Here is a 21,937-nt window from a genome sequence, read left to right as displayed (position 1 = left end):
AGAGACAGAGACAGACACAGACACAGAGACAGAGACAGAGACAGACACAGACACAGAGACAGAGACAGAGACAGACACAGACACAGAGACAGAGACAGAGACAGACACAGACACAGACACAGAGACAGAGACAGAGACAGACACAGACACAGAGACAGAGACAGAGACAGACACAGACACAGACACAGAGACAGAGACAGAGACAGACACAGACACAGAGACAGAGACAGAGACAGACACAGAGACAGACACAGACACAGAGACAGAGACAGACACAGAGACAGACACAGACACAGAGACAGAGACAGACACAGACACAGAGACAGAGACAGACACAGAGACAGAGACAGACACAGAGACAGACACAGACACAGAGACAGACACAGACACAGAGACAGAGACAGACACAGACACAGAGACAGAGACAGACACAGACACAGAGACAGACACAGACACAGAGACAGAGACAGAGACAGAGACAGACACAGACACAGACACAGAGACAGAGACAGAGACAGACACAGACACAGACACAGACACAGAGACAGAGACAGACACAGACACAGACACAGACACAGAGACAGAGACAGAGACAGACACAGAGACAGAGACAGAGACAGAGACAGACACAGACACAGAGACAGAGACAGAGACAGAGACAGAGACAGACACAGACACAGAGACAGAGACAGAGACAGACACAGACACAGAGACAGAGACAGAGACAGACACAGACACAGAGACAGAGACAGACACAGACACAGAGACAGAGACAGAGACAGACACAGACACAGAGACAGAGACAGAGACAGAGACAGAGACAGAGACAGAGACAGAGACAGAGACAGACACAGACACAGACACAGACACAGAGACAGAGACAGAGACAGACACAGACACAGAGACAGAGACAGAGACAGACACAGAGACAGACACAGAGACAGACACAGACACAGACACAGACACAGAGACAGAGACAGAGACAGACACAGACACAGAGACAGAGACAGAGACAGACACAGAGACAGACACAGACACAGAGACAGAGACAGACACAGACACAGAGACAGAGACAGACACAGAGACAGAGACAGAGACAGAGACAGAGACAGACACAGAGACAGACACAGAGACAGACACAGACACAGAGACAGAGACAGACACAGACACAGAGACAGAGACAGACACAGAGACAGAGACAGACACAGACACAGAGACAGAGACAGAGACAGACACAGACACAGACACAGAGACAGAGACAGAGACAGACACAGACACAGAGACAGAGACAGAGACAGACACAGACACAGACACAGAGACAGAGACAGAGACAGAGACAGACACAGACACAGAGACAGAGACAGAGACAGACACAGACACAGAGACAGAGACAGAGACAGACACAGACACAGAGACAGAGACAGAGACAGACACAGACACAGAGACAGAGACAGAGACAGACACAGACACAGAGACAGAGACAGAGACAGACACAGACACAGAGACAGAGACAGAGACAGACACAGACACAGAGACAGAGACAGAGACAGAGACAGACACAGACACAGAGACAGAGACAGAGACAGACACAGAGACAGAGACAGAGACAGACAGAGGCACACAGAGACAGAGACAGAGACACACAGAGAGAGAGGCAGACACAGAGACACACAGAGAGAGGGACAGGCACAGAGACACACAGAGAGAGAGACAACACAGAGACACACAGAGAGAGAGACAACACAGAGACACACAGAGAGAGACAACACAGAGACACACAGAGAGAGATACAACACAGAGACACACAGAGAGAGACACACAACATAGACACACAGAGAGAGAGACAACACAGAGACACACAGAGAGAGAGACAGACACAGAGACAGAGACAGAGACACACAGAGAGAGAGACACACAGAGAGAGACACAGAGACAGACACAGAGACAGACACAGTGAGAGTGACAGAGACAGACACAGAGAGAGAGACACACAGAGAGGGACACAGAGACACACAGACAGAGAGACAGGGACAGAGACAGAGACAGACACAGAGGCACACAGAGAGAGAGACACACAGAGAGAGAAACAGAGACACACAGACAGAGAGACAGAGACAGAGACAGAGACAGACACAGAGACACACACAGAGAGATGCACACAGAGAGAGACACAGAGACACACAGACAGACAGACAGAGACAGAGACAGAGACACACAGAGAGAGAGACACACAGAGAGAGACACAGAGACACACAGACAGAGAGACAGAGACAGACACAGAGACACACAGAGAGAGAGACACACAGAGAGAGACACAGAGACACACAGACAGAGAGACAGAGACAGAGACAGAGACAGACACAGAGACACACAGAGAGAGAGACACACAGAGAGAGACACAGAGACACACAGACAGAGAGACAGAGACAGAGACAGAGACAGACACAGAGACACACAGAGAGAGAGACACACAGAGAGAGACACAGAGACACACAGACAGAGAGACACACAGACAGACACAGAGACAGACACAGACACAGAGACAGACACAGAGACAGACACAGACAGAGAGACAGACAGAGAGACAGACACAGAGACAGACACAGAGACAGACAGAGAGACAGACAGAGAGACAGACACAGAGACAGAGAGAGAGACACAGGGACGCAGAGACAGACAGAGAGACACAGACAGACAGACAGAGAGACACAGAGACACAGAGACAGACAGAGAGACACAGACAGACAGACAGAGAGACACAGAGACACAGAGACAGACAGAGAGACACAGACAGACAGACAGAGAGACACAGAGACAGACAGACAGACAGAGAGAGACAGACAGAGAGACAGAGAGACACAGACAGAGAGACAGAGAGACAGAGAGACAGAGAGACACAGACAGAGAGACAGAGAGACAGAGAGACAGAGAGACAGACAGAGAGACAGAGAGACACAGAGCCAGACACAGAGACAGACACAGAGACAGACAGAGACAGACACAGAGACACAGAGACAGACACAGAGACAGACAGAGAGACACAGACAGACAGACAGAGAGACACAGAGACAGACAGACAGACAGAGAGACACAGAGACAGACAGAGAGACAGAGAGACAGACAGACAGACAGAGAGACAGAGAGACAGACAGAGAGACAGACACAGAGACAGACACAGAGACAGACACAGAGACAGACAGAGAGACACAGACAGACAGACAGAGAGACACAGAGACAGACAGACAGACAGAGAGACACAGAGACAGACAGAGAGACAGAGAGACAGACAGACAGACAGAGAGACAGAGAGACAGACAGAGAGACAGAGAGACAGACACAGAGACAGACACAGAGACAGACAGAGAGACACAGACAGACAGACAGAGAGACACAGAGACAGACAGACAGACAGAGAGACACAGAGACAGACAGACAGACAGACACAGAGACATACACAGAGACAGACACAGAGACAGACACAGAGACAGACACAGAGACAGACACAGAGACAGACACAGAGACAGACACAGAGACAGACAGAGAGACAGAGACAGACAGAGACAGAGAGACAGACCCAGAGACAGACAGACAGACACAGAGACACAGAGACAGACAGACAGACAGAGAGACACAGAGACAGACAGACAGACAGAGAGACACAGAGACAGACAGACAGACAGAGAGACACAGAGACAGACAGACAGACAGAGAGACACAGAGACAGACAGACAGACAGAGAGACACAGAGACAGACAGAGAGACACAGAGACACAGAGACAGACAGAGAGACACAGAGACAGACAGAGAGACACAGAGACAGACAGAGAGACACAGAGACAGACAGAGAGACACAGAGACAGACACAGAGACGTGAGGCTGGAGCACCAACCTGTAGGGGAGAGCAGCACTCCATTGAGCTATGGACGAAGGCCTTGTAGACTGAGTTGCTCTGATTTTCAAGGAAAGACTTTGATGATGCCCAATCTGCGGTTGACTTTGCAGACCATCTTTTAACACGTACTGAACTCGTGTAATCGGATAACCACTAACTGTGCATAACAACACTGGTTGGCTTGGACTGGTATCATGAATCGTCCATTCATAAAAGGCATAAAATCCCTTTCGACAGAAATGAATATTCTCTATTTGTGTAAATGTGCATGTATAATTACTTGATTGTTGTGGTTATGCCTACCTGTGCATGTGGAATTATTTAATTACGTGGTTATGCCTACTTGCGCATGTGGAACGAGAACGGCGCCCTCCACCAGGCTGAACAGTTTACATTTTGAATGCCACTGATAGGTCGGATCTAAATGCGGACCTGAACCAAAATCGAATTGGCTTGTTCTTGTCACCGAACCAACTCGTCCACCAATTTTTTTTTTTTTTTTTTTTTTTTTTTTTTTTTTTAGTTTTTTTTTTTTTTTTTTTTGTCCGAAGTCGTCCATGTTTTGAAATATCATGCTATATATTGTTTTGGTCCCATCCCTGAAAGGTGAAGAATCCCTTAAATAAAAATTTTTTAATTCTCGTTTCTGGATCTTCATTTTCACCAAAATCGAATACGTTCATCCTTGTCACATGCACAACTCGTCCACCAAGTTTCGTCTGAATTGGTCCACAACCTTTTGATAACCTGCTTACAGACACAGACAGACGAAAAGGGATGAACACACAACCTGTACACAGGTAATTATTTCATTGTTCTGTGATTCTGCATACCTGCACATGTGAAGTGATTTTTCTCATTTTCTTTTATTAACCTCCCCCCCCCACCCCCTCTTTAATTGGAATGTTTCCACATTACTCTTGCTCTTATGAAATCGTGCAATTAAACCTGCAATCTTGACCATCAGAGGTTTACAGATTTTTATTTTTTGAAAAATATGGGGGATGTTGTAATTTACTCTGTCCGTCCGTCTGTCCATCTGTCTGTCCATCCGTCACGCTATCTTCTAAACGGTTATGCAGAAATTCATCAAACTTAGAATTACGAGTGCGTGCCCGTACGTGCAAAAAAAAATATATATACAGTATATTTAAAAAAAAAAAAAAACTTTCAAACTGCGTGCCAGAAACAACAACCACACAGGCGGTTCCTTCGCTCTCACGTGCCTGTGCGTGCGTGGCCTTTCTTTCCAAAAAAAAAAGAATTGTGATGTCATAGCACCGTGTCCTGTCATTGGTTTGGTAAATAAATGGCCATAACTTGGGAACCACTTGTCCGATTAATATCAAACCTTGAAAAGACACATCCACAGGGCCCCAGAAATATACCTGGCGAGTTTCAATTAGATCGGACCAGTGTTTGTCGAGAAACAGCGGTCGCAGACACACAGAGATTGCTGGAATTATAGCTGTTCACCACGTGGTACGAAGGTGTGAGAGCAGCATCACTTTTGGGGCCGGGTCGAATCATCAAATACCAGACAATGTAATTACGAGAACTTTTTTTTTTTCCCATGGAACTTCGTCACACACTAAACATTGGGGGTTAGTAAATATGTAACGTTTTCGAAAAAAAAAATTGACTTCCGATTCATTCCCCAGGGGTGGGGACTTGGGGTCCCAACTTGGGGTCCCAGTCATCAAAATGGTGGAAAAAAGAAATTAACTGAAAATATGATGTTGGGCCATTCCTTGTGTAACTTTGTTTTCGGTGGTAAGCGTTGGGGACTTGCGATGGCGTGCCATCGACTTCACCCCTAGTTCAATGTAGGAAATCCTTGCGTTTCACAATTCTTTCACCTTGTCAATGCTTGAGATGATTTCAGGTTTATCTGTGCAATGGAAGTGCTGAGGTTGGTTTTCTCTCTTAGTATAGCCTGTTACATTTCAGCTTCCATTTTGAACATTCCTTTCCTTTGGCTTTCTTGCCATCACAACCACCTTTCCTTCTCCAAGCAGCAGTGAATGTGGGGTCTCGACCCGTCCAGGAGCCATTACTGCAACCATTTCCTTCTGGGCCTTCGACCAAAGAGGCAGTGTGGAGCGATGGGCCCATTAAAGGTAATGTGTGTGGGCCAGGCTTCCCAAATTGTTCATCAGTGCCTTTCCGATCTTCACCGTTGACTACATTTTTCACTTCACCGTCTGGCCTTTTCATTGCATGTGTAATACATCTTGTAAATGGCTGCCATTTTAATTTTTCTGGTTGTGGAATGAAGTAATCCATTTCTAATCTGACTTTGCAGAGCCTGAGTGGTGGTTGGATTGCACCCTTGATAGAGTGGTGGTTGGAGTGGCTTTATCTGATGCGGTCACCCACAAACTGTCTCCTGAAGCATTCCACCTGAACAGCAACGTGTGTCGCCCACAAAAAGAGCTGTGGCGAGGAGTCTCCTACATCACGTTCCGCATGGTCCCGGGAGAGGTGTGCGGCGGAGAGTTTGGGGTGCGCTGCATGGTTCTTGAAACATACCTTTGAGACTCTTAAAGTAATTTTCGTTACGGGCATCGCAGCAGCCGTTTCTGTGTTGAATGTTGTCATGTCTGTTTCTGCCATGCCGGCCTTCCTGCAGTTCAACGCCAGCCACGCGTGGCTTTCCAACGCGATTGGTGGGACTTTTCTCTCCGAGCTGACCGGGGATACGATTTTACTTCCTTTCGACTGTGTTTTTTCACTGGAAGAGGTCATGCGACATCCTCTTCCAATCATCCCCATCCCACGGTCATTGTTGCCGCACCATTCATCGTTTGCATGTCTTGATTTGCCCGTCGGTTACATCGCTTGAAGTAACTTTCCTCGCTCGTGCCCTTTTCCTGACATCCCCGTTGTTCTTGCCCCCATTTTGTTTTGCATGTAGTCTGAAGTTGGTGGCATATACGGAGCCGACATTTGAAGCGGGAACAGAATATGTGCCAGGGTCTCCCCTCCTGGGCAGCAGTTCACTTTTCGTCCGACTTTATGGCGCAGAGCCCCCTGCACGTCTCTCCGCTCGTTCTTGCACTCTTACGAACAATGTCTCTGATGCCAATGTCTTCCTAGTTGAGGATGGGTATGCTTGCCTCATTTCCCCTGGCTTGAATTGGTGTCTCAAGAGCATAAATGCGAAATTAAGGAAAAGTTAAAAAAGTACATCATCGAGTCAGTGTTTATTCTACCAGGTCTTGATGCCAGGACACACATAAATGTCTGCATAATGGACATGACTCTGACCTGATCGGCGAATGGTCATCTCATAGGTATTGCTCTCTCTCTCTCTCCCTGCCCCCCCCCCACCTGTTTTCAGCTGTACATTGGAACCTTGGGTTGGCTTTGTGGGTGAAAATGGTGGCGACTCCGCAGTGGTGTTGGTGTTGTGGTTGGGCGGTCTCGCTCACTTGTCTGTTTCTTCACCTCTGGTGGTGTTTCTCAGCTGCAGAGTATGGGTTTGTTCGTATCCAGCCATCTGTATGCCGGTGAGATTCTGTGTATGACCAAATGGAGAGGGAGGGAAGAAGTGTTGGTGGTGGTAATGGTGTGGACTCGTCATTAGTTTTGATTTGTGTCAGTAGTGTAAAGTGGTGAATTTGTTGGGTTGTCTGCAAATTCCATCACTTGGTGTTCCCATCAATTGATGAGGCTTTTACATGTGACTGGTATCTCCCCGCCCTTCCTCCACCAGAAATGTTCGCCCTTTTTGTCCCCGGTTGACCCTACGGATTCGAGTCCATTCGAGTACAAGCTTTCACTTGGTCCCATAATCGTAGACATGACCACCCGTCCATCTCAAGCCACGGCCAAAGTCCCGTTCTTCATTCCCGACGCTCTTGCTATTGCCCAATTGGTCACAATGCCATGGTCCCCGGATACTCTTGCTTTCTCATCTCCTCCTGCAGTCAAGACTGCTCCAACTGCTTCCACCGCCATGGAAATCAACAGATTTGTCGGTAGTGTTCCTCTGCAAAGTTCTCTTGATCCCTGTGTTTCAGCCCAACTGTTTTATTGCTCCAAATCATTCTCGGAAGTTTCTTCTGTAGCGTTTCCTATTTGCAGGCCCTTGGAATTATGGACATTTCCATTATCTGACATGAACCCGCATTGGCCAGAAAGGGGTCATGACGGGCTCGTGATGCCCATGACATATTTGGTTTGTTTTGTGCAGATGCAAGTATCCAGGCACGTGAACTGTCCAACGAAATTATGGAAGAACTTACAACTGTGTGTAAGTATTTTTATTTTCAATTTTAATTATATTTATACACGGTCTCAGCTTGTGGAAGAGCTGGGACACAGAGCAGATCAGGATGACAGGCAGAGTCAACTCCACCTGGTTTCAATTCAACAGCTCAGGGAGATTTGAACTTAGGATCCTCAGATCCCAAGCCCATCACCCTAACCATTAAGCCAACACCAGGCATATGGAGATGACATGGTAGTCTAAATGTCCTGTCTGGGTTTTGTTATATCTTTAGGCATGTGATGAGACTGTGTTCCTCGGCTAGTTTTACATTATCTATTTAAAATATTACAGTTCTCACAAATGGAAACTGGTGCCGCATGACTATTGGCACTGATGTGGATTGGTGGTTGGTGTCATTGGTTGAATGTTTTCTATTTATCGGGCGAGTTTTGGAGTTCTGCTCCATATCGTAGGTACATATTGCAAGTCAGATGTGCTGACATTGACCTTTAAAGTTAAACTTGCTCACAGCAGCTACAGCTTCACTGGTGACATGCGGTGAAGAAGAAATCAGAGTGATGCTACCGCTGGAGCTCATGGCATCATGGGAGGTATCCACTGATTGGCTTCGACTGGAGGACGCCAGCTGTAGAGGCCGATGGGAGGGTGAGGGCCCTGATGAGGTTCTCGTTTGGTCCATCTCTGTGCACAGAGTGGATTGTGGTACTACTGCCCTGGTAGGTTTGTTTCCTTTTGGACGGATTGTTCAATGCAGAATCGTTTTGCTTGCACCATATTAGCTTGTACATTGATTTTCAGAATGATTCTGCTGTGGACTAGTGATGCACCACCCCCTTCCCCCGATTTGGTACATGTGCCCTCCCCTGCCCCTCTTCCTTGCCTGTGTGCGTACCTATCCCCACCACCACCCCCCCCATCTTTTTGCACAAGGTGTGAAATTTCACCTGTACTTTTTGTCAAAGCCTGGATGCCACGATTAGTATTTGGAAGAGGCTTTTAATGCTGACCTTTCACTGCCCATTCAATCACACAACAGGCTATCTGGCATCTTGTTTGCCTAGTCCTGTCAAACCTATCATTCCCGTGAAGTCTCTGCTTGGTCCTGATGAAGCTGTTACTTTCTCATGAGGTTTCTATCGTAGCAGCTTCGAGAATTGGACATAGCGGCACGCACTCGAGGCCATGCCTGAAGATGACTTTTCGTGCTGGCACGTGTTCGTGTCTTTGCACCATAAAGGTTACGTATATTTGGACCAATCAAATTCCGGGCTACATTTTGAGATCACCTGGAACGTCGTTCTGGGGAGCTTGTGGGATGGTGTGTTGTCCGTCCACAAATACTTGCAACTTCTCAAACTACACACAGGATTTTGATGAAACTTTACCACATTGTTCATCTCCGTGTATGTACCAGTTTGTTCATGGCACTAAAAAAATTAAAATTGTGCCCTAATGGGTTTATGGGTTCCCCCCTCCCCCCCAAAAAAAACCCCAGAGGTATTTTTCTTCTCAAACTACACATGCAGTTCTGATGAAACTTGACCACAACCTTCATCACCCGTGATGTACCAAAGTTTGTTCATGGCATTGAAAAAAAATTGGGGTCTGAGGGGGGGGTCTATTGAGCGAGTTAGGACAGGTACTGGAGGATTGGAAAGTAGCAAATGTATCACCATTATTTAAGAAAGGATCCAGAGAAGAATTGGGAAACTACAGACCTGTTAGTTTGACTTCAGTTGTGGGGAAGGTGTTGGAGACATTAATTAAGGACCAGATGATGAACCATTTAAATAAATACAAACGAATTAAAGGTAGTCAGCATGGGTTTACCAAAGGTAGTTCCTGTTTAACAAATATTTCAGAGTTCTATGAAGCAGTTTCTGATTGGGTGCATGAGGGAAAGGCAGTGGACATAGTATATCGAGATTTTAAGAAGGCATTTGATAAGGTACCACATCGGAGGTTGTTAGCCAGAGTGAGGGCTTGTGGGGTGGTTGGTCAGGTAGCTAATTAGATTGTAAACTGGTTTAGTGATAGCAAGCAGAGTGGCTGTGAGTGGGAGGATGTAAGTAGCGGGGTACCTCGGAGATCAGTACTCGGATCATTATTATTCATAATTTACATCAACGATTTGGATAATGGGGTAAAGAGTAAGCTTTCCAAATTTGTAGATGACACAAAGCTTGGAGGTAAGGTGGATAGCAGAGGGGGTGGTGATCAGATACAGGAAAGTATTGATACGTGAATGGATTGGGGAAAATATTGGCAGATGTAGTTTAACCTGAGCAAGTGTAAGGTGTTGGGATGGGAAAGAACAATGAGAATAGAGATTACAGGATGCAAGGGGTAATTTTGGAGCGTGTCACACAGGAGAAGGATCTCGGGGTGGTAATAGATACGGGAGGTAAGCAGGCAGCACAGTGTCAGGTAGCCACAGGTAAAACAAATAAGGTTTTAGGTTGTATTCGGAGGAGGATCATTTATAAATCAAAAGAGGTGGTGTTAACATAGTGAGGGCCACATCTAGAATTGTGTGCAGTTATGGTCACCACAGTTCAGGAAGGAAGAATACCAGAGAGGGTTACTAGATTGATTCCGGGCTGAGCTAGACTCAGCTATGAGGAGCGGCTAAAGAAGACGGGGCTTTATTCACTTGAAAGGAGGTGGTTACGAGGAGATATGATGGAGATGTTTAAGATAATGAAAGGTAAATATAAAATAAGTGAAGATGAATTATTCAACAGAGGAGACGGTGGTAGGACCAGGGGCCATAACCTGCGAGTAAAGAAGAGGAGAGTGAAGACGGCAGTAAGGTAAGGTAGGGGACTTTCACTCAGAGAGTGGTTAATGCATGGAATGGTCTCCCTGGAAAGGTAGTGGAAGCAGAAACAGTAGATAAGTTTAAATTTAGAATGAGATCGGTACTTTGAAGTTATGGGGATATTGACAGGACTTTTAGGTAGTTTGAGCATTGATGGGTGATTGTGTGCACGTGTAAGGAGTGCTGTTGGTGGGGGTCTTGTCAAGGGGGGTTGTGTGGTTGATGTATGTTTTTAACCATGCCCCTTTCCCTGGGGGGAAGAAAAATGGGGGCGGGGGGGGAAACTACAATTTTTTTTTTTAAACCCCAAAAAACAAACAAATAAATTATTTAATTAATTAAAAACATTTTTTGCATTTTGTTCCTTGGATATAGTGTATATGGGTTGGTGTGGTGTTTGTGCAGACATGATGGGCTGAATGGCCTCCACCTGTTGGATTTCCTTGTTTACAGGGGGAGGGGGGATGTTCCCCCCTCCTCCCAAGAGGTATTTGTTTTCTTTGATCTGAAACTACACGCACAATTTCGATGAAGCTTGACCACGGCCTTTATCACCCGTGATTTACCAACATTTGTTCACCAATTTGAAAAAAAGAATCCATCAGTATTTACTTCTCCATTACATATTTTGTGGGTCATCCATTCCCAGCAATAGTTCCCTGGTTATCTTATCCAGCTGCTACCAGGTGAGTGCCATGGGGTCTTGCCTTTGTTTGTTACTTTTTGAATGTTTGTTTATTATTGTTATTGATGTTGTGCATTGTTTTGTGTGAAGTACAACGGCTCCCACGTGATACTATCCAACGCATTGTCTGTGGCCAAGTCCACGTCTGTCATCGAGCGTGTCTACATGAGCATCGCGTTCAGTTGCGTCTACCCTTTGGAGAGCATCGTCGGTCTTGCCTACCCAATTCAGCCGACAATGGCGTGAGTTTTGAAGGTGTTGGGATATTTCTTTATCTTGTGGGTATATCTGCAGTTTGGTCACCATCATGTTTTGAGATTGGAGAGGGAAGGGGAAGGGGTAGCGCATTGCAGTAACCTACTTTTGCTGCTTTCGTTTTTAGGGACGAGTTACCTGGCTGGAGACGAGCAGTGCTGTAAGTATCTTGTATAATATAAGCCTTTGTTTCTTTGTTTTTTCTGACTTTTCTCTTAAATACTCGACCAGGGACCTCCGGTTGTAAATGTAAATATATATATTGTGGTTTCACGGGCGCGTCGCCACGAGCACGACCCTCGATGGAGCAGTGGGGCCGCCTCAGCTCGATCGCCTGGAATTACAGATCGCTGGCCCGGAGAAGTCCGAGGTCGGCGGGTCCTGGTTATTTTGGACCAAAATACGCCAATGGGTAGACCAGGTGGGGTCGGGTGAATATCCAAATTCTCCATATACCTAAGTACCCACGTGGTCCAGCTACCGGGGTATTTCACCCTCGAAGGAACTCGTACGGAAATGAGCCGCTTCGCAAGCCCGTTCCGTGTGCGAAGCAGAGCGGTTTTAATCGCCAAGTTCCGCCGGCCCGATTATCCTGTCACTCCGTTATAGCGGCAATGACTGCTCACTTTCCCACACCCACGACACACCTAGTCAATGGCAGAAATGGACACGATGAGCTGAGTACATTTAAACAATTGGGTATATTTATTTACCAATGATGGGGAACACGCAAGAGGAGAGCTATACCGAATATCAAGCAAGGCAAATAAAATACAGGCAAAAGCACTTAACAGTTCACTATTTATCAGACGGGCCCACGGGCGCGCGCACACACACACACACACACACACACACACACACACACACACACACACACACACACACACACACACACACACACACACACACACACACACACACACACACACACACACACACACACACACGGACCCTCTTGGGTCTTTATTGCGGCTCTCCAGCCGAGGAGGACAGTCCGGCTGTGAGAGCCAGGGGGCGGCAGGCTACCTGGCTGCGTAGCGCGGCTGGACGTCCCCTTCTCTTGGGGCTGGTGTCGCAGTACTAGCCAGGCGCAAAGGGACGAGACGTAGGTTCTGGGGCCGGGATGAGGCCGGTTGCCGGAGAGGCCAAAGTGATGAGCCGGGAAGCGAAGAAGCGGAAGGAGAGGACAGAACTGTACCAGAACAACTTCAAGAGAGCCGACCCCGAAAATCTCCTCAGGACCCTTAAGGCCCTGTCACACCTTCATGATTTCGCCAACATATGCCTGACATATGCAAAATTGGGATAAAACGCTGGCACACGTCGAATACGTTATGGGTAAGTTTGTATACGTTAAAAGCACGCTGGCATATGTCGTAGTTTGCAGAGCTGTTAGACAAAATTTCCATGCTTGAAATTTCCCGACGTATGCCAGCATATGACTCGCATGTTCCGCATAACGCTGGCCATAAGTTGTAGGCACGTTACGCGATCGTTGACACGTCGTCACACGTTACTAGTAAGTTACTCATAAGTCGAAACACGTCGATGTCGTGTTTAGCGTACCCGAAACTTATTTCTAACCTATGAATAACGTGTTGTAGGCACGTTACGTGATCGTTGACACACGTTACTTGTAAGGTACTCATAAGTCGAAATGCGTCAATGTAATGGTTAGCGTCAGTGTTCCAGACTCCCTGTTTTTTTTTTTTTGTTTTTTTTTCTTTTTCTTCGGTATGACGGTCATGTTGACACTTCGATTTCTAGTGCGGTTATAATATAATATAATTAAAAGGCTGCCGCTCAACTATTTAAATCATAACCGTCATACCGAAGAAAAAAAAACAAAAAAAAAAAACAGGGAGTCTGGAACACTGACGCTAACCATTACCTTGACGTGTTTCGACTTGTGAGTAACGTATGTCGACATGACTTGTGTCAACGATTGCGTAGCGTGCCTACAACTTATGCCAGCGTATGCAGAATGTGTCGTACGTCGAGAAATTTTCAACATTCTGAAAATTTCTTGGCATACAATGACGTATGCCAGCGTGCTCTTACCGTATACAAAACTTACCCATAACGTATTCGACGTGTGCCAGTTGGTTCGGCAAATTTTTCATACGTCGGCATACGCTGGCTAAAACGTCAAGCAAGGTGTGACAGCGGCTTTATACTTCGATGTCTAGTGCGGTTATGATTTGAATCGTTGAGCGGCAGCCTATTAATAGCTTACGCTACATGATCGTCGGCGATACGCTGCCGCGCTATGCATAAGTTAGACTATCATTGGGCATAGGTTGTGAACGCCGACAACACGCTCAGCATTTGTTGGTATAAATTATCTATATGTGATTAAAACGTTCTGTGTACGTTACTAACACGTTATGCATACGTCCAACACGTTACTATACACCCAAAACTTAAAAAAAACATCAATACTTCAGCATACGCCAGCGTTTTACATACATTTTGAGACCTTGCCATACATTGGCTAAAACGTCAAGGTGTGACAGCCCCTTTATATCCGCCCCCTCCTGCTCAGTCGAACGCTGTCTCCTCCCCGCTCGCTCTCCCATTGGACAGGAAACATCGTTCGACTCCTTGTCCGCTCGTCATTGGACAGGTGGGCGGGGCGCTCCCATCCCTCTGGGCAGTCTCCGGCCGGGGAGTTTCGTGGCTCCGCCTACCGCTTAATCTCGATTGGTCGAGGGCCGCCGCGTTGCCACTCCCCGAGCTCCGCCTTCACACCGGACGACCTTCTGCGCATGCGCCCTCGCATTCCTCTCATTCGCCAAAACAGGCGGAAAACCCCGCGATTGGCCAGGTGGAGGAAGCAAATGCAGGTGAGGGCGATGAGGTGTAGTCGGCGGTAATGTCGATGGCGCTGGCATTGGTGTAAAAATGAACTAAAAGAAAACCTATTATAATAAATCGCAGCGCAGGAACATTTAATTACCCGTTAGACTAGCGAAAGGGCAATCTATGAAACGTTTACTTACCGAGATAACTAATCTATAGGAACCTGAATGTCTGTTTGCTCATGGCTTCCAGATTCGCAACAATATTTATACATATATGTATATATCTTCTTCTTCTTTCGGCTGCTCCCATTAGGGGTCGCCACAGCGGATCATCCGTATGATCCGCAAAGTGATTTGGCACATGTTTTACGCCGGATGCCCTTCCTGACGCAACCCTGGTCGCCTCCTACGACACAGGGATATGGTACACCTATTTTAACCGGGGTATACACCGGCCCAGTACATATGTACGCAGGAGGGAAGCGGAGTATGTCGGGAGAAGGATGTTGAAGATGGAGCCGCCAGGCAGGAGGAGAAGAGGAAGGCCAAAGAAGAGGTTCATGGATACGGTGAGGGCGGACATGCGGGTGGTTGGAGTGTCAATGGAAGATGTGGAGGATAGAGCGAAATGGAGACGGTTGATCCGCTGTGGCGACCCCTAACGGGAGCAAGCCGAAAGAGGAGGAGGAGGAGGAGGAAGAAGAAGATACACCGGCCCAGTACACTGGTGCTCATTTCGCCGACCTAGTAAAGATGACAGGCTGAGTCAACCCCCTGGTGTATTAATTCAGTGGCCCAACGGGGCTTGAACTCAGGACCTTTTGGATCCCAAGCCGCTGCCCTAACCACTGCGCCAACACCAGGCTTAACATATACATACATACATACATACATACAGTAGACTAGGCGTAAGTCGTCACCATCGGGACCGAGAAAAAAGTGACGACTTAAAAATGTGATGACTTGCGCGTATGCGAACATTCATGATGACTGTGGGGTGAAGGATGAAGTCGCGCGTGGCCTGGACACATATGTGTGAGAGCCGGCTATTGTACCAAAAGGAAAACACAATCCTCGGGGCATAGGTGGGGGTGAGTTGGTGAGTTGGAACGTGATCAAGCAAAGATGGAATTCATGAATCAGTTTATCAAAAGTAAAGATAATGAACAACTCTGTAAGACAACTCGTATACCATCGGTGATGGTATGGTGACAAATTACATGACACACAGTCATCATGGTGATGATTACCACTCAATGCCTATGTGTAAGTGAGTGCGGTAATGTACAAAACAAGCCAATATAAAACCATGATCGGACTTCAACACTAAGCTCGATCGATCCTTTACTTCTTCGCGAAGTAATCCGTTATGTTTGACTGCCTCAAACTCTTGGGCATCTGGTGCATGAGAAAGGATTCAAACCGGTCATTGTATTCCATGATGTTGGCTGGGCAATCCTCCACCGAAAGACAGTATCGGCCGAAACCGAATATTTGGCTGAGCCGACATTTGCCGAAACCAGATGATGAGTGCGTCATCGACATCTTCAAAGGACACACATTTCACACTTCCCACCGGCCTCACGATCTTCTCCACTTGTCCAAATTATCTTGCCCTTATTCTTCAAGATATCGTTCAATGTCTGCCGTTTGATGTCCAACTTCTCAGCTATGTCTGTTTTCTTCATCAGTGGGTTTGCCTCGCAAAACTGGATAATGTCGTATTTTTCTTGGTAGGTTTTAGTTGTAAGCTTACGCTTAGTCGCCATTGTCCTGCCTGCAGTGCGATCAACGTGTGTACGCAGTTATAAATAGCCTATCACTGGCGGTGTACACCAATGAGCAAGCATCACGATTCCATGAAATCAGGCTTCTCACGAGGCAGCAGTTCCGTGTGACGAGTTACGAGTGGTAATTTACTTGAGTTTCCATTACGTGGGAATGGACAACATCTGACGACTAAGAGATGACGACTTAGAGAGGGATGACCCTTTATTCAAAGGGATTTAACATGAGATAAATTCGGGACTTTTTGATGCTGCCGACTTAGGCGAAGTGACGAGTTACACGCTGCCGACTTACACCTAGTCTACTATATATATATATATATATATATATATATATATATATATATATATATATATATATATATATATATATATATATATATATATATATATATATATATATATATATATATATATATATATATATATATATATATATATTCCCCGTTACGAATGACCTTGTATATTTATATATAATATATTGTTGCGGATTTGGAAAGCTATCGCACTCAACATTCAGGTCCTTTAGCTCAGTTATATCGGTAAGTATATGTTGCCAGTTAGGGTCCCGACCCTAGTCTAATGGGTAATTAAATGTTCCTGTGCTGTGAAGTTGTTTTAATAGTCAGGTTTTATTTTGGTTATTTTTTACATCATCGACTCCACCGCCGACCGCACTGCATCGCCCTCGCCTTCGCTTCACTCCTGTCACCATGCCACCTGGCAAATAGGGGGGTTTGCCACCCGTTTTGGTGAATGGGAGGAATGACTAGTGCGCATGCACAGAAGGTCTTCTGGTGTGGAGAAGGCAGGGTTCGGGGAGGAGCCACGCGGTGGCCCTCGACCAATCGGTGTGCAGCGGGTAGGGTGACCGCAACTCAGCTAATCCAGGCCCGCGACGGGAGAGGGCGGAGTTGCGAGGAGGCGCCCCCCCCCCCATTCGAAGCAGGGGAGATAAAAAAGGATAGCGCGGTCTGTGCGCAAAAAGGAGTCCAGGAGTTTGTTCGTTCTGTACTGGGATCGGCGCATTGAAAGTTCGTGCTGTTCAGTGATCAGCGCGGTCTGCGCGTGCGCTGGTTCATCTCGCTGGAGCACTCGCCTTGCTGGGCTCGTCTTGCTGGTTATCAAGCTGTTCTGGAGACGTCGTCCTGTTGGGTCTTCGTCGTCGTCGAGGACAGGTCGAAGATAGACCCTGGCTTTCAGCTTGCCTGTCCCTCCGAGCTGAAAGTAATATTAAAGGCAATAGCCACCTTAGTCTGTCTGTGGCGCCCGTCTTGTAAGTAGTAAAATTGCATAAGTGCCTGTGCTGTATATTATTTGCATTTCTTTTATTCGGTATAAATCTTCCCTTGCATGCTCCCTTACAATTCCCTCATTTGTAATAAAAACCCCAATTGTTAAATGTACTCAGCTCGTCGTGTCGTTTCCTTCATTGGCTGAGCATGTCGTGCATGTGAGGGATTAGTCGACCATTGCCAGGGTCACGATAATCGGGCCGACGGAATTCGGAGATATCACCGCTCCGCCACGCACACGGAACGGGCCGCTTAAGCGGCTCGCTTCCGTACGAGTCCGCCGAGGGTGAAGTACCCCGGTAGCTGGATCATGTGGGTACTTGGGTAAGTTGAAGTTGGCAATTAACCCTACCCCACATGATCTCCTCATTGGCGTATTTCGGTCCAAAATAACCAGGACCCGTCGACCTGGACTTACCCGGGCCGGCGATCTGTAAATTCCGGGCGATCGAGCCGAGACGGCCCCACTGCTTCATCGAGGGTCGTGCTAGTGGCGATGCGCCGGCGGGAAACCTCGACAATATGTAATCATTTAACTTGCCTTGTATAATCCCTCCTACATGTCTCGAGATTGTGATGAAATTGTTTTATTTCGTTATTTATTTACTTTTCACATTGTTCTCAATGAATTGGAATGTTGTGAATGGCAGAAGAGAAATGGTTATTAAAGGTTTTTATTTTCAAATTCACTTTTAACATTGTCCACCTACTTTCTTCCCATTCCCATTTGTTAAGAACAGAGTTTATAGGGGGAGGTTGAGGCTTTGGGGGGGGGGAGGGTGAGGGGAGTGGTTTGAAGACTTGGGTTGGTGATGTGGTGAGGGAATTGAAGGGGTTGGGGGTGGAATTGGGGGTTTTTGTGGTGATGCAATATTTGCAATTAGAGCTATTAAAGCACATGTGTTCAAATGGCTAACATGGACACCTTTTAAATGTTGTATCTGAGTGCAGCACACTCTATGCTGGGACCTATTATGGCACCTTCCGAGTGGTCATGGAGCTCTACAACAACTCAGATTTCTCTCTGGACGATATGTACAAGGGTCCGCCTGAGATTGAGGCTGGACAACTCCTGTACGTGCGTATATCGCTGGTCGGTGCTCCGAATGATGGTTTTGGACGTCTTGCGGTGCCGACATGCTGGGCCACGCACACAGAGTATCCAGAACCGCAGCTTCATGTCTTCTTCCAGGATGGGTAGAAGCCCTTTGTGTGTTTGCACCTCGTGTTTATCAATGTTGTTGCTCTTCGGCAGAACAAATGTCAACTTTTCACTGCAGGTGCATTTTGGACTCTACTTTGCATTTCTTGATGCACAATGGAGCTTCATCTGAGGTGAGGTTTGCAGTGGAGATGTTTCGCTTCCTCGACCCCCAACTCGCCGACGTCTACTTGCACTGCCACGTGCAGGTTTGCCTGCCACAGCTGAACGACGCCGATTGTGAGCTGGTATGTGACTGATGGCATGAGCGATGGACCTGCAGATTCCCTATAGTGGGCTAACTTGAGTTTTAATGTCTACAGCAGGTCAGCCGGTTCATTTTGGATCCCATGAAGCATGTACTGTGTGGATGTAGGCTTTGGTTGGTAAACTGTTCACGATATTTCCATCATTTATAGTATGGTAGTACCTTGCAGTGGAAGGTATGTTTTGAGTGAGGGTTGACTTCACACACACTGGAGCAGCAAGAAGGCCAAATACCATGGTGGTTTATTTGAGATGACACTGGACTGGTGTGCCAAAGGTTGTAGTGGGGCAGATAACAGCAATTTTTGAGAGGAATCGTGCAAATGATGATACAAGCATCAAATTTGGCACATTTGTTCTCCAGAGGATCCTAATCAAATCTGCCCGATTGGCCATTTGAAAATCCAAATTTTGAAGAAAAAAAAAACTTCAAAAAAGTCAACATCACTAATCAATGTTGGATGCGTCTGAGATTGGTGAATGCTTCAGAAACATCAAAGACGTTCCAAGTCTGCCATGCAGTTTTCTTCCTTTTACCGTGGAAGGCAGACACGACGTCACATCCAGTGAACGCATGGAAGTATGGGATCCCTCTGGCTTTGTCAGGCCCTATTGCAGAAACTACCTCATGGACTGGAATCCATCGTGCCTTGGCTCCTTGGTCAAAGGCAATCCACATGTTCTCAAGACCTAGTTCCTGTAAGGATAGTAGCACAGATATTGCTATGACTAGTACGTCCATGTCATTAGCCTTAATGATAATGGACTTGCTACCATCAGTCGTTGCATCCCTGGCGTGTACAAATATTCGAGTGTCAGCTTCTTCATGACAACATGGAGACACAGCATCCAGTGACTTCCTTGTGTTGCTAATGGCATCTTCTCCTTTTGTGACAATGACTGTGCCTGTCGTCTATGCTTCACACATCTTTTCCGCAAGGAAGTGAAACAGCTCAGTCTTATTGCTGTCATCTCGAAGAAAGCTTCTCCAGTTACTTGGGGTCTTACTGGTTCCTGTCACTCTTCTTATGATTCCTTGCCCCCTTTTCGACCTTGCCTCAGACTTCAGACTTGACTTCTTGTACACATCAAACACTACGTCCACCCTCTCGTACCTGGCACCATAGGATTCCACCTTTGGGATGATGTCTTCTTTAGCAGAGTCATCAAATATCTTTGAAGTGCGTGGAGGTAGGGCATTGATAAGTGCTGAGCCATCAATGATGACTGCATCTCCCCTTGGGTTTCTGTCTGGGATGTTCACTTACGCTTCAAGAATTTCAGCCAGCCGTGACTTCAAATATTTTTTGAAGTTTTTTTTATTTTTATTTTTTCTTCAAATTTTTCAAATGGCCAATCGGGCAGATTTGATCAGAAAGCCCTGCAGAACAGAAATGCCAAATTTGATGCTTGTATCATCATTTGCACGATTTTTCTACTATCTACTACACTATTGTGGATTCAAATCTGGATGGAGCAAACACCTTGAAGTGATACTTTCAGGAGAATTGCCACATGTCCATTGGATTGTCGGTAAAAACCTAGCTGGCTCATTTATGACCTTTCGGGTGAAATGATCTGCCTCTCCTCTAAGATTTGCATGTAATGCTGGTACATTTGATGTGGTTATTTCGTCCCTTTCAGTTGTTCTGAATGACTGGGTCCTTCCCTTCCAATACCCTTCACCTGTACTGACAACGTTAAGATATCATCTTAAAATGCACAGTATGTGAAACAATATACAGGGTGTTCCAAAAAGACCTGGACAACTTTGGTTATTTGTTTATTTAGTACAATGATGCCCTTTGTTTTATATGATACAGAAGCTCAGTTTTCTTTATTTTCAGGTCTGGTGGTTTCATGTAAAACTAGAGGGGAAGCACTCGGTAGAGTGCAAAACCTCCGCCGCCAATACTGCTAGGTCACTCAAGTGAACCTGAGATCCTATTCATTCAATTTGACGTCAACAGTGCTCAGAGTTAGTTTGCAACTTTCCCTTTGACTTTTAACTTTTACATACTCAATTCATTCGTCATAACTAGATTCCTTGAGACAGAAATTGATTTTACGTGGGTATATCCACCTGAAGTTTCAAAATCAGCCGCAATTATAATTTTGGCATGTTTTTTGTTGAAAATCACTTATAACATGTAGAAATGCAAAAAAAAAAATCGAAATTTTGTTGAAAAAAAAGTTGCAAAAATTTTTTTTGGGGTGGGGGTGGGGGGGGGTTGGAAATCACTTAAAACATGTAGAAATGCAAAAAAAAAAATTCAAATATTTTTTTCAAAATGGCCACCATAGCGGCCATATTTGATTTTGGACCAAGTCCAAAATCTAATGGCATGATCCTTGGACCATACCTAATCCCCACCAAGTTTCGTCGAAATCCGTTGAGGAGTTTTTCCTGTACAGTAAGTCCTCGCTAACCGGAAGTTCGCATGTCGTAGTTTCGATTATTCGTAATTTAGTTTTAATGACTAATTTTTCAATTATCGCAAACATTTTATGCCTATCGTAATGTCATTGCAAGGAAAATAGCAAAAAAAAGTTTCAAACTGCCTGCAAAAAACAACAATCACACAGGATGCGCATAAACACACTTTCACTTTACTGCGCATGTACTGTATGCTGTACTGTACGTATTCTCTTCACGCTCGCCTGCATACCTTCCAGTATGAATCCCAAGCGAC

At 46.1% G+C, this 21,937-nt stretch overlaps 1 protein-coding gene across 8 annotated transcripts in view; it reads left to right on the top strand.

Moving 5' to 3' along the window:
• LOC147012484 (uncharacterized) overlaps nt 1-21,937 on the top strand; it is a 59,820-nt gene that overhangs the window by 31,062 nt on the left and 6,821 nt on the right. For 6 of the 8 annotated variants that reach the window (XM_085856801.1, XM_085856799.1, XM_085856802.1 and 3 more), the window contains 12 exons: nt 5,911-6,012; nt 6,198-6,397; nt 6,525-6,673; nt 6,810-7,001; nt 7,236-7,404; nt 7,611-7,875; nt 8,091-8,150; nt 8,640-8,845; nt 11,726-11,877; nt 12,018-12,050; nt 18,728-18,973; nt 19,057-19,225. In XM_085856801.1, the coding sequence (XP_085712927.1) occupies nt 5,911-6,012; nt 6,198-6,397; nt 6,525-6,673; nt 6,810-7,001; nt 7,236-7,404; nt 7,611-7,875; nt 8,091-8,150; nt 8,640-8,845; nt 11,726-11,877; nt 12,018-12,050; nt 18,728-18,973; nt 19,057-19,225 (1,943 nt within the window). The remainder of the gene's footprint in view (nt 1-5,910; nt 6,013-6,197; nt 6,398-6,524; nt 6,674-6,809; nt 7,002-7,235; nt 7,405-7,610; nt 7,876-8,090; nt 8,151-8,639; nt 8,846-11,725; nt 11,878-12,017; nt 12,051-18,727; nt 18,974-19,056; nt 19,226-21,937) is intronic. The other 2 variants (XM_085856805.1, XM_085856804.1) reach the window with 2 other exon arrangements.

The sequence above is a fragment of the Eptatretus burgeri genome, chromosome 15 (genome assembly GCF_056783735.1).
Source record: "Eptatretus burgeri isolate ZD-2024b chromosome 15, Ebu_testis_v1, whole genome shotgun sequence".
NCBI classification, from domain to species: domain Eukaryota; kingdom Metazoa; phylum Chordata; class Myxini; order Myxiniformes; family Myxinidae; genus Eptatretus; species Eptatretus burgeri.
This window is presented reverse-complemented; position numbering and strand designations above follow the sequence as displayed.